This window comes from Durio zibethinus, unplaced genomic scaffold (assembly GCF_047325235.1).
Source record: "Durio zibethinus cultivar Kanyao isolate XHJ-2024 unplaced genomic scaffold, ASM4732523v1 HiC_scaffold_399, whole genome shotgun sequence".
NCBI lineage: Eukaryota > Viridiplantae > Streptophyta > Magnoliopsida > Malvales > Malvaceae > Durio > Durio zibethinus.
The window spans coordinates 6,200-20,000 of NW_028323022.1; the positions used below are offsets into that span (position 1 = coordinate 6,200).

Below are 13,801 nucleotides of genomic sequence, written 5' to 3' on the forward strand. Positions count from 1 at the left end.
CTCCTGGGCTGTGTATTTCCTTTCAGCTTCGCTCAGCTTCCTACTTTCGAATGCTACCGGGTGATGTTGTTGTAAAAGCACACCTCCAATAGCAAAATCTGATGCATCCGTCTGGACTTCAAAAGGCTTTCCAATATCGGGGAGAGCTAAGATGGGATCCTTCATAATAGCATCCTTCAATCCCTCAAAGGCCTCCTGGCACTCGTTCGTCCAACACCATTTATGTTCCTTCTTCAGTAGCTCCGTGAGGGCCGTGGTCTTACGAGAGTACCCTTCCACAAACCTTCTATAATAGTTGGCTAGTCCCAAAAAGGAGCGGAGCTCACTAACATTCTTCGGTATCGTCCACTCTTTGATGGCCCTGACTTTTTCCATGTCCATTCGGATGTGGCCACGTTCAACAATGTGACCGAGAAAATGGATTTGGGTCTGAGCGAATGCACACTTCTCCCTTTTTACATATAACTGATGGTCCTGTAACCTTTGAAATACCTGGCGCAGGTGTTCTTGATGTTCTTCCAACGTGGAGCTATACACCACTATATCATCTAAATAAATGACTACAAACTTGTCTAGGTAGTCATGAAACACCTGATTCATCAATGTACAAAATGTGGCAGGAGCATTGGTTAGTCCAAAAGGCATCACAAGGAATTCAAATGCACCATACCGTGTTACACAGGTGGTCTTCGGCTCATCTCCCTCGAGGATTCTGACCTGATGGTATCCCGATCTCAGGTCCAGTTTGGAGAAGTATTTGGCCCCGCTCAATTGATCAAACAAGTCTGCTATGAGCGGGATAGGATATTTGTTTCTTACGGTGACTTTGTTCAAAGCCCTGTAGTCGACACATAAGCGCAAGCTCCCATCATGCTTTTTCTGGAATAGCACTGGCGCTCCGAAAGGAGCCTTTGATGGTCGGATGAACCCGGCTTGTAGAAGCTCATCCAACTGTTTTCTCAGCTCGGCCAACTCTGGCGGGGCCATGCGATAGGGGGCTCTAGCAGGGGGTTTTGCCCCTGGGAGTAGCTCAATTTCGTGGTCCACTGCTCGTCGAGGGGGTAGAACCTTGGGCAACATCTCTGGCATCACCTCTTTGAATTCTTCTAACACTTTCTTCACGCCATTGGGTATTGGTTCTACTTTCGACCCTTCTTTGTAGATCGGCATGGCCACAAAAGAGGGTTCCCCTCTCTTTACCCCTTTCTTGAATTGCAAAGCCGAAATCATTTTCTTCCCACTCTTTGGCAAGATATTGGCTGGCACCACACATGGGTGTTCTCCTAAGAACAACAAGCAGCTAGCAGCGGGGATAGGGATCACCTGAGCCAACGTCATGAAGTCCAATCCTAGAACGACATCAAAGTCATCCATGGGGGAGACTGTGAAGTCTACCTTCCCTTCCCATGGCCCCAATTGGGTCGTCACACTTTTCGAGCTTCCACTGATTGCAAAGGCTGGCGAATTGACCGCCTTCATTCGCCCACAGTCTTTACCAATCTGAAGACCACACCTTTTTGCTTCTTCTGGTGTGATGAAAGTGTCGGTTGCGCCTGTATCCACCATAGCCTTGGTGGTTTTCCCATTGATCGTCAAGTTCACGTACATCAAGCCTCTGCTTTGCTCTTTCTTTATAGTGTTCAATTGGGTGTGAAGGGCACTGAGGAACCTTATTGAGCCCATCCTGGCTGGCTCCTCTTCAGCTTCTTCAACGCTCTCGGGCACTTTTGCAGACTCTTGGGATGAGGTCCTTAAGGCATTAAGGGCTCCTCGGTGCGGGCACTCAGCCACTCGATGCGGCCCCTTGCAAAGAAAGCAAGCAAGCGGTTGCCTAGGCTTGAAGATCCCTGCGTTGTTTGTCCTAGGCTGGATGCTATCTCGCCCAAAGGACTTCCTGTCTGATCCCCAACTGAAGGGTCGGTCCAACCTAGTTATCTTTCCCCCACTCCCAAGATTAGAGCTACTACCCGGTGGTGGAGGGTTCTTCCGTTTTAACGAACCATCATTAAAATCATGAAGACGTTCCGCTGCAGCCATGGCCGTCGTCACATCTTGCACTCTTTGCCTCTGTAGCTCTGTCCTCGCCCATGGCTTGAGGCCCTCAATAAAATGGAATAACTTGTCCTTCTCGGACATGTCCCTAATATCCAGTATCAGGGTAGAAAAGTTCCTCACGAACTCTCGCACCGTTCCGGTTTGCACCAACTCTCGAAGTCTCCTTCGAGCCATATAATCCACATTCTCCGGAAAAAACTGGTTTTTCAGTTCACGCTTCAGATCTGTCCAGGTCTTAATCGGGCACTCGTCATCGACAAACTTGGAGCGCCACCACAACTTGGCATCCCCTACGAGATACATCGATGCCATTGTCACCTTGTCTTCCTCTGAACTTGTGTGTACAGCTCGGAAGTATTGTTCCATGTCGAACAGGAAATTCTCAAGTTCCTTAGCATCCCTTGCCCCCTCAAAGCACCGAGGCTCCGGTACTTTGGGCCTTTGTCCCCTGTCCGTCGAGCTTGAACTCGAACTGGCCACCGCCATTTGTAGGATGCTCATCTGGGCCCTGAGCTCCTCAAACTCCTTGTGGAGTATGTTCAAGGCATCTCTAGCCTCTTCGCTCACATTGTGGAGAGTATCGGACAACTCCCGCTGGGTTGTCTCGATCTCCCTCACTCGGTCTTTTGTTACCATATGAGTTTTCATTGCGGCCACCGCGGCCTCAAGTTCCTCAATTCTCTGCCGATGATCTGGTCCACCACTTGTGGCCATCTCATCCATTTCTCTAGCACTTCTCAACCGTGCTCTGATACCACGTGTCACGGACTAAGCTTTCTCTCAACAAGCACTAGCCCGCGAGGCACTTGAATGGACGCTTCCACCCAAGTCAGCCCTCAATAGATCGAGATCTGAACAAATAACCATAAACCATGGTTAGTCTCAAGCATTCACAATAAGGCACTATATATCAATATCAATCTCATCCATACACACAACAAGGCACATTCACATCGAGAAAGAAAAGAAACACATCGAGGCAACAATCGGGCATTCAATCGAGGCACATATCATTAAAATTGGGAATCATACATCGGGACCTCCCACCATCACCAGGGCCAGGGGGGCAGCCCATGGTGGGTGGCCTAAGCTCGCATAGCACCCGGTGAGACAGCCCAACAATACCCTGCCGGCTCACCCCCCCCTAAAGAGCCTTAGAGATTTTAGAGCTATGCTACCAGTAACCGTTACAATGTTTGAAATGGGGACACTTTTCCTAACACAAGGGGTCTACCCGGCCATGGCCCTATACATGGGTGGCTCATGGCAACCTAAGTCCCGGTCATGGCCTTATACAAGGTTGGCTCATGACACTGGGCCCTGGTGCGGGCGGTTGCCTCGACCACCATCGGCACACGCTCGGCCTTGGTGAGGGCGCTTGCCTCGACCACCATCGGCACACGCTGGGCCCTGGTGCGGGCGCTTGCCTCGACCACCATCGGCACACGCTCGGCCTTGGTGCGGGCGGTTGCCTCGACCACCATCGGCACACGCTGGGCCCTGGTGCTGGCGGTTGCCTCGACCACCATCGGCACAAGCCGGCCCTTGGTGCGGGCGGTTGCCTCGAGCACCATCGGCACACGCTGGGCCCTGGTGCGGGCGGTTGCCTCGACCACCATCGGCACACGCTGGGCCCTGGTGCGGACGATTGCCTCGAGCACCATGGGCACACGTTGGCCCTTGGTGCGGGCTCTTGCCTCGACCACCATCAGCAGAAGATGGCCCCTACGTCGAACACCATCGGCACACGCTGGGCCCTGGTGCGGCAGGTTGCCTCGAGCACCATCGGCACACGCTGGGCCCTGGTGCGGTCGGTTGCCTCGATCACCATCGGCACACGCTGGGCCCTGGTGCGGGCGGTTGCCTCGACCACCATCGGCACACGCTGGGCCCTGGTGCGGCAGCTTGCCTCGAGCACCATCGGCACACGCTCGGCCCTGGTGCGGTCGGTTGCCTCGAGCACCATCGGCACACGCTGGGCCCTGGTGCGGCAGGTTGCCTCGACCACCATCGGCACACGCTGGGCCCTGGTGCGGGCGCTTGCCTCGACCACCATCGGCACACGCTCCACCCTGGTGCGGTCGGTTGCCTCGAGCACCATCGGCACACGCTGGGCCCTGGTGCGGCAGGTTGCCTCGACCACCATCGGCACACGCTGGGCCCTGGTGCGGGCGCTTGCCTCGACCACCATCGGCACACGCTGGGCCCTGGTGCGGGCGCTTGCCTCGACCACCATCGGCACACGCTGGGCCCTGGTGCGGCAGGTTGCCTCGAGCACCATCGGCACACGCTGGGCCCTGGTGCGGGCGCTTGCCTCGACCACCATCGGCACACGCTGGGCCCTATTGCGGGCGCTTGCCTCGACCACCATCGGCACACGCGGGCCCTGGTGCGGCAGGTTGCCTCGAGCACCATCGGCACACGCTGGGCCCTGGTGCGGCAGGTTGCCTCGACCACCATCGGCACACGCTGGGCCCTGGTGCGGGCGCTTGCCTCGAGCACCATCGGCACACGCTCGGCCCTGGTTCGGTCGGTTGCCTCGAGCACCATCGGCACACGCTGGGCCCTGGTGCGGCAGGTTGCCTCGACCATCATCGGCAGCCTCGAGCACCATCGGCACACGCTGGGCCCTGGTGCGGGCGGTTGCCTCGACCACCATCGGCACACGCTGGGCCCTGGTGCGGGCGGTTGCCTCGACCACCATCGGCACACGCTGGGCCCTGGTGCGGGCGCTTGCCTCGAGCACCATCCGCACATGCTGGGCCCTGGTGCGGCAGGTTGCCTCGAGCACCATCGGCACACGCTGGGCCCTGGTGCGGGAGCTTGCCTCGAGCGCCATCGGCACACGCTGGGCCCTGGTGCGGCAAGTTGCCTCGAGCACCATCGGCACACGCTGGGCCCTGGTGCGGTCGGTTGCCTCGAGCACCATCGGCACACGCTGGGCGCTGGTGCGGGCGCTTGCCTCGACCACCATCGGCACACGCTGGGCCCTGGTGCGGTAGGTTGCCTCGATCACCATCGGCACACGCTGGGCCCTGGTGCGACAGGTTGCCTCGAGCACCATCGGCACACTATCGGCCCTGGTGCGGGCGGTTGCCTCGAGCACCATCGACACACGCTGGGCCCTGGTGCGGGCGCTTGCCTCGAGCACCATCGGCACACGCTGGGCCCTGGTGGGTTTAGGCACATCTTCAAATTTCTGCCGTGCCAATGCCATTTTTATGGCTTGTAAATTCATACAATGGTCCCCTAAGCCTTCACGTGAAGTTTCGTTGGAAGATGACTCGTTTTCTATTTTTCATGATTTTCGAAACTTTTTGCGGTTCGGGATTTTTTAAAATTTTTTATAAGGATTTTTGGCCCCAAATTTTGTAGGCATGATCCTTCTATTTTTGTTGGCATGCACAAAAAAATTCAGCTAAAAACTCGAAGTGGAGAAGATTTTGTGACCGTTTGAAAAAAGTGTCCCCATTTCAGACACTTTAACGGCTACTGGTAGCAAACCTGTAAAATCTCAAATGCTCTTTAAGGGGGTGTGAATTCTCAGAGGTTTGATGAGGGATAGGGGGCCAACACAAGGCCAAGTACCAGCACCCATCGCACATCATGTGCGCACACCCCCCCGGCCCCCCTCCCAATCGCCGGAACCCCAATGCCGCCGGTCAGGTTCTCCGGCGGTACTCCGGCGATGCTCCGGCGATGCTGTCCCGAGTGAAAAAAATGCGGCACCAGCACATGCTGGAGCCAAGCATGGGCACCGTGGCTCAAAATCGAACTTCGGCCAAGGCCTCGACCATCAATGGCACATGATGACGCATGGTGATGGCACATGCATCGACCATCATCGGCATAGGCTGCCCTTCGGTACGGGCACTTGCCTCGACCGCCATCGGCACAAGCTGGGCCCTGGTGTGGGTTGTTGCCTCGATCACCAGCGGCACATGCTGAGCCTTGGTGCGGGCGGTTGGCTCGAGCACCATCGGCAGACCCTGGGCCCTGGTGCGGCCGGTTGCCCCGATAACCATCGGCACACGCTGGGCCCTGGAGCGGCCGGTTGCCTCGATCACCATCGGCAAAAGCTGGGCCCTGGTGCGGGCGCTTGCCTCGACCACCATCGGCACACGCTGGGCCCTGGTGCGGGCGCTTGCCTCGACCACCATCGGCACACGCTGGGCCCTGGTGCGGCAGGTTGCCTCGAGCACCATCGGCACACGCTGGGCCCTGGTGCGGTCGGTTGCCTCGAGCACCATCGGCACACGCTGGGCCCTGGTGCGGGTGTCACGGGCTCCGACCTTAGACTCAGAATCCGTGCGGCCTTAGGCTTGGAATCTCGTCCTTGATGCCTAAGTCAGCCTAAAACACAAGCGTGCGGGCACTAGAACAAAGGGAAGGGCTGATTACGCAAGTTAAAGAGAAACAGGACAGGAAAACAGAATTCTGGAAATGCTCTTGTATTCACTGAAACAGAAGTGTTTGATGGTGTACAAATGAGGGTGGAGCAGCCCTCTATTTATAGTTGAGGCTCCAGCTACAACTTAATGGCAAATCCCTAAAATAAAGGCTACAATCATGGGATTACATTTAATCAAGATGCTGGTTCCTGATTTTCAGGGTCAACCAAATCTGCCAGGATGCTGATGCTGATCCTGCCTGGTTCCAGAAGCTTCCCTTGCGTATCCAGCACCTCGGGCCCTTCTGGATGTGGTGCGGGCAGCCCAAATGCCAGGCCTTGGTCTCATGAGTTGGCCTGCAAGATGGGCGGGCGTTTGGAGCTCGTTTGATAGGCTTTGCGCACTGATACCCGCCAGCACGCCTGGTCTGCGGGCCTCAGCTTCTGGCTCGCCTGCTGGTCTACCTGATGTGCCTGGCGCGCCCGCCCAGGGCGTGACATTCTCCCCCACCTGATTGCGCAACGCCCTCGTTGCGTCTTCTGCATGGTACTGCCTGATGTGGTCCCCGAACTGCCATAAGTCCTCTGCTGGTTCCCAGCTCGCCTCACTGTCTGGAAGTCCCTTCCAGCGCACCAAGTACTCATGTCTTGGTTGATAGTTCTTCCGTCTCACCTCCCGGTCAGCCATAATGCTGTGGACCTCCTTCTCATATGAGGCCCTTGCTCCCAACGGTGCACGCTTTGACTCTGCCCGTCCTGGATCTCCCTCATCCTCATGGAACGGCTTGAGCATGCTCACATGGAACACCGGGTGTACCCTCGGCTTGGGTGGCATATCCAGCTTGTAGGCAACCTTGCCTACCCTCTTGACTACTCGGAAAGGTCCCTCATACCTCCGGACTAGGCCTTTGTGCAGCCCCCTGTGGCGCACAATGGGATGCAGCTTCACCAACACCAAGTCTCCAACCTGGAACTGCACATCCCGCCTCTTCTGGTCTGCCCACTTCTTCGACCTCTTGGCCGCCTTGTGTAGACAAACTCTGGCCAAGTCAGCTTGCTCCTGCCATGCCTTGGCAAACTTGTATGCTGCTGGATTCGGCCCTGTATAACCTGCAGCAATCGAACCGGGTGTTAGTGGTTGTTGCCCTGTCACAACCTCAAATGGGCTCTGGTTCGTTGCCTCGCTCCTTTGCAAGTTGTAAGAAAACTGCGCAATATCCAGTAGCTTTGGCCAGTCCCTTTGTGTGGCACTCACATAGTGCCTGAGGTAGACCTCCAGTAGTCCGTTCACACGTTCTGTCTGCCCATCGGTCTGCGGATGCATGCTGGTGGAAAAGTTCAAGTCTGACCCCAACAGCTTGAACAACTCAGTCCAGAACCTGCCCGTGAAACGCCCGTCCCGATCACTAACAATGGTCCTCGGCACTCCCCAGTACTTCACCATGTTCTTCAGGAACAATCGAGCTGCCTCCTCGGCTGGGCACTCCTTGGTTGCTGGAATGAAGATTCCATACTTGGAAAACCTGTCCACCACTACCATGATGCTTCCAAACCCCTCTGTCTTGGGTAGACCGACTATAAAGTCCAGAGAAACACTCTCCCATGGTCGCTCTGGCACTGGCAATGGCTCCAAGAGACCCCCTGGTTTCTTGAGCTCCACCTTGTCCTGTTGGCACACAAGACAAGTCTTCACATAGGCCTCCACATCGTCCCTCATGTGCGGCCAGTAGTACCGGTCCTCGATCAGCGCCAAGGTGCGGCTCACTCCTGGGTGTCCAGCCCACCTTGAATCATGACACTCTTGCAAAACTTCCTTGCGGAGCTTCCCATGCTGCGGCACAAACAGTCTACTGCCCCTGGTGTACAACAACCCATCCTGCAACCAAAACTGCCTAGTCTTACCTTGCTGGGCGTACTCCATCAAAGCCTTGGCTGTAGGATCATGCGCAAGTCCCTCCTTGATGCGCGGCACCAGTGACCCCTCTGGTTGGCTAATGGCAGCAAGGTTAGCCTTTCTGCTCAGGGCGTCTGCCACTAGGTTCGCCCGTCCTGGCTTGTACTCCATCTGGAAATCAAATTCTGCAAGAAAATCTTGCCATCTCGCCTGCTTGGGGGACAGCTTCTTCTGCGTCTGGAAGTAGCTGGTCGCCACATTGTCCGTCCTCACCACGAACCTCGACCCCAACAGGTAATGGCGCCAAGTGCGCAAGCAGTGCACCACTACAGTCATCTCCTTCTCTTGGACCGTGTACTTACGTTCAGTCTCGTTCAGCTTCCTGCTCTCAAACGCGACTGGACGTCCCTCTTGCATCAACACGCCCCCTATGGCAAAGTCTGATGCGTCCGTATGCACCTCATACGGCTTGGCATGGTCTGGCAAGGCCAAGACTGGCTCCTCGGTCACAGCCCGCTTCAACCTGTCAAAGGCTTCCTGGCACCCTGCGCTCCACTCCCATGCTCTCCCTTTCTTGAGCAAGTCAGTCAATGGCGTGGCTATTGCTGAGTGACCCTTGATGAAGCGCCTGTAGTAGTTAACCAGCCCAAGGAACGATCTCAATTCAGTGACCTTGGCTGGCGGTTGCCACTCCAGGATGGCGTCTATCTTGCCTTCATCCATGCGTATCCTGCCACCTCCCACTATGTGGCCAAGGAATGGGATCTCCTGCTGGGCGAATGAGCACTTCTCCCTCTTGACAAACAGCTTGTGCGCCCGCAACACCTCGAACACCTGTCTCAAGTGGTCTACATGCTCTCCCAAAGTCTGGCTGTAGATCACAATGTCATCCAAATAAACCACAACAAACCGATCAAGGAACGACTGAAGTACCTTGTTCATAAGGGTGCAGAATGTTGCTGGGGCATTCGTGAGTCCGAAAGGCATCACCAAGAACTCATACGAACCATACCGAGTGACACATGCTGTCTTTTGCTCATCTCCCTCCGCGATCCTGACTTGATAATAGCCTGACCTCAAATCCAGCTTGGTGAACCACCTTGCGCTCCCAAGTTGATCGAACAAGTCCGCAATGAGTGGGATGGGGTACTTGTTCTTAATGGTCAGCTTGTTCAAAGCCCGGTAGTCTATGCACAGCCGCAACGACCCATCATGCTTGCGCTGGAATAGAACCGGTGCACCATAGGGTGCTTTCGATGGCCTGATGAAGCCAGCATCAACTAACTCCTTGAGCTGCTTCCTCAACTCCTCCAACTCTGGTGGAGACATTCGGTAAGGGGCTCTGGCTGGTGGCTTGGCCTCGGACACCAGCTCGATCTTGTGGTCCACCTCCCTCTTAGGTGGTAGCTTGCTAGGCAGCTTTGCGGGCATCACATAACTAAAGGTCTTCAACACCTTTAGCACCTCCAAGGGTGACTCGGTCTCCTTCTCCCTTGGCTCATCATATTTCAGGGCTGCCAAGAAGGTGTCTTCTTGTCTGCTTACCGCCTTGGCAAATTGGATGGCTGACACCACCCTCGACCCAACTCCAGACCCTCTTCTCAATGGTACTAGGCATTGGCACCGTGCATCCAAGATGCAAACACAATCGGCAAAAGGCACAAGGAGGGCGTTAATCCGAACAAGGAAATCCAACCCAATCACAAACTCATAGTCGTCAAGGGGTATTACCTCAATGGTCTCCTTGCCTTTCCAATCTCCAAGCTGCAACTCCACTCCCCGTGCTACTCCAATGGCTGGAACTTCCTTGGAGTTCACTGTCTTAATGGTACCAGTCCCTTTCTGCACCTTTAGTCCGAGCTTTCGGGCTCCATCACCTGAAATAAAAAGATGTGAGGCACCTGTGTCCACCAGTGCGCTCACCTTCTGACCCGCAACCATCAGATCCGCAAACATCAAGCCCTTTGGCTTGCGGCTCCCCTTACTCTGGACAGCATTGAGCACCAACGACCCAAGCTTTGCTGCCCCTGACTCTGGCTCCTCGTCAGACTCCCTGTCTACAGCAGCCAGCTTGCCCTTCTGCGGGCAATTGCGCGCTATGTGGCTCCCTCCACATAGGTAGCATGCTAGTGGTTCTCGGTCCCCCTTTGCTTTCCACTTGCCTGCTGATGGCTTCCTCTCGCCATCCTTGGTTGAACGGTCTCGGTCTCCATCCTTGGACTCCCGGTCACGGTCCTTCCCATTGGACTGCTTCTTCCGGTCCCTATCGTCCCTGCCCTTACCCTTGGGCTTGGTAGACTCGAACTTGTTCAGAGGCTTGAACTCTATCAACGCCTCGGCAGTGGTCATGGCTTTAGCCAAGTCATGAACTCCCCTCCTTTGTAGCTCATGCTTCACCCACGGCTTCAGCCCATCCATGAAAGCAAAGAATGCGTCCTTCTCGCCTAGATCCGAGATCTGTAGCATCAGTTCAGAGAATTTTTGAACATACTCTCTTATGTTCCCTTGCTGGCTCAACCTGCGCAACTTTGCCCGTGCCTCATCATCGGCATACTCCGGGTAAAATTGTTCTCTGAACTCCTTTTGGAACTCTGCCCAGGTTCCAATCTTGGCGTTCCCACGCCTGACATCATCACACCTGCGCCTCCACCACAATAAGGCTACATCAGTGAGATACATAGCAGCGGTGCTTACCTTTATCGCCTCGTCTTGCATGCCCATGGCCTGGAAATACTGCTCCATACCCCAAAGGTAATTGTCTACTTCCTTGGCCGCCCTAGTCCCCTTAAACTCCTTAGGCTTGGGGACATCCAATCTGGATCTGGACACTCCAGCAAACATGCCATTCCCAATGGCAGTCTTGCAAGTAACGAGCTCACTGGTAAGCTCCTCCATCCGCTGGCGCATGGCCTCCATGCCATGGCGCATGGCCTCCATGCCATCTCGCAAAGTCAGAACTTCCGCCTCCAAGGATTCATTCTTTTGGGTGATCGCATCTAGGCCATTGTTGAGAGCAGCTGCTAGCTCACTTTGGATCTCCTCCCCCATGGAGTCTAGCGATGCAATGTGAGTTTCTACTTCCTCCAGCTTCTCCCCCATGTCGCCTATGGTCACCTCCACCTTGGCCAGCCTACCGTCCATGGTAGACCAGATATCTCTAGAACAAGCTTTCTTGCCTCTTCCTCGCCCATGCTCCTGGGCCTCTGGTTGTTGGCTAGCAACGTCGCTTTGGGATGCCATCTCCTCAATCACGATCTAACCTGCACAACACAAACACGCAGAATCGAACTTGCTCTGATACCAACTGTCACGGGCTCCGACCTTAGACTCAGAATCCGTGCGGCCTTAGGCTTGGAATCTCGTCCTTGATGCCTAAGTCAGCCTAAAACACAAGCGTGCGGGCACTAGAACAAAGGGAAGGGCTGATTACGCAAGTTAAAGAGAAACAGGACAGGAAAACAGAATTCTGGAAATGCTCTTGTATTCACTGAAACAGAAGTGTTTGATGGTGTACAAATGAGGGTGGAGCAGCCCTCTATTTATAGTTGAGGCTCCAGCTACAACTTAATGGCAAATCCCTAAAATAAAGGCTACAATCATGGGATTACATTTAATCAAGATGCTGGTTCCTGATTTTCAGGGTCAACCAAATCTGCCAGGATGCTGATGCTGATCCTGCCTGGTTCCAGAAGCTTCCCTTGCGTATCCAGCACCTCGGGCCCTTCTGGATGTGGTGCGGGCAGCCCAAATGCCAGGCCTTGGTCTCATGAGTTGGCCTGCAAGATGGGCGGGCGTTTGGAGCTCGTTTGATAGGCTTTGCGCACTGATACCCGCCAGCACGCCTGGTCTGCGGGCCTCAGCTTCTGGCTCGCCTGCTGGTCTGCCTGATGTGCCTGGCGCACCCGCCCAGGGCGTGACACGGGCGCTTGCCTCGACCACCATCGGCACACGCTGGGCCCTGGTGCGGCAGGTTGCCTCCACCACCATCGGCACACGCTGGGCCCTGGTGCGGCAGGTTGCCTCGAGCACCATCGGCACACGCTGGGCCCTGGTGCGGTCGGTTGCCTCGATCACCATCGGCACACGCTGGGCCCTGGTGCGGGCGGTTGCCTCGACCACCATCGGCACACGCTGGGCCCTGGTGCGGCAGCTTGCCTCAAGCACCATCGGCACACGCTCGGCCCTGGTGCGGTCGGTTGCCTCGAGCACCATCGGCACACGCTGGGCCCTGGTGCGGCAGGTTGCCTCGACCACCATCGGCACACGCTGGGCCCTGGTGCGGGCGCTTGCCTCGACCACCATCGGCACACGCTCCACCCTGGTGCGGTCGGTTGCCTCGAGCACCATCGGCACACGCTGGGCCCTGGTGCGGCAGGTTGCCTCGACCACCATCGGCACACGCTGGGCCCTGGTGCGGGCGCTTGCCTCGACCACCATCGGCACACGCTGGGCCCTGGTGCGGCAGGTTGCCTCGAGCACCATCGGCACACGCTGGGCCCTGGTGCGGGCGGTTGCCTCGACCACCATCGGCACACGCTGGGCCCTATTGCGGGCGCTTGCCTCGACCACCATCGGCACACGCGGGCCCTGGTGCGGCAGGTTGCCTCGAGCACCATCGGCACACGCTGGGCCCTGGTGCGGCAGGTTGCCTCGACCACCATCGGCACACGCTGGGCCCTGGTGCGGGCGCTTGCCTCGAGCACCATCGGCACACGCTCGGCCCTGGTTCGGTCGGTTGCCTCGAGCACCATCGGCACACGCTGGGCCCTGGTGTGGCAGGTTGCCTCGACCATCATCGGCAGCCTCGAGCACCATCGGCACACGCTGGGCCCTGGTGCGGGCGGTTGCCTCGACCACCATCGGCACACGCTGGGCCCTGGTGCGGGCGCTTGCCTCGAGCACCATCCGCACACGCTGGGCCCTGGTGCGGCAGGTTGCCTCGAGCACCATCGGCACACGCTGGGCCCTGGTGCGGGAGCTTGCCTCGAGCGCCATCGGCACACGCTGGGCCCTGGTGCGGCAAGTTGCCTCGAGCACCATCGGCACACGCTGGGCCCTGGTGCGGTCGGTTGCCTCGAGCACCATCGGCACACGCTGGGCGCTGGTGCGGGCGCTTGCCTCGACCACCATCGGCACACGCTGGGCCCTGGTGCGGCAGGTTGCCTCGATCACCATCGGCACACGCTGGGCCCTGGTGCGACAGGTTGCCTCGAGCACCATCGGCACACTATCGACCCTGGTGCGGGCGGTTGCCTCGACCACCATCGGCACACGCTGGGCCCTGGTGCGGGCGCTTGCCTCGAGCACCATCGGCACACGCTGGGCCCTGGTGCGGGCGGTTGCCTCGAGCACCATCGGCACACGCTGGGCCCTGGTGGGTTTAGGCACATCTTCAAATTTCTGCCGTGCCAATGCCATTTTTATGGCTTGTAAATTCATACAATGGTCCCCTAAGCCTTCAC

The 13,801-nt window shown here is 56.9% G+C and overlaps 1 protein-coding gene across 1 annotated transcript; it reads right to left on the reverse strand.

The window, feature by feature from the left end:
- Positions 1 to 1,424: 1,424 nt before the first annotated feature.
- LOC149506872 (uncharacterized) lies at positions 1,425 to 11,180 on the reverse strand. The gene is made up of 4 exons (XM_089757852.1): positions 10,622 to 11,180; positions 2,401 to 2,527; positions 1,928 to 2,140; positions 1,425 to 1,473 (listed from the first exon to the last, which is right to left on the reverse strand). The coding sequence occupies exons 1-4, from the start codon at positions 11,178 to 11,180 to the stop codon at positions 1,425 to 1,427; spliced, it is 948 nt and encodes a 315-aa protein (XP_089613978.1).
- Positions 11,181 to 13,801: the final 2,621 nt, after the last annotated feature.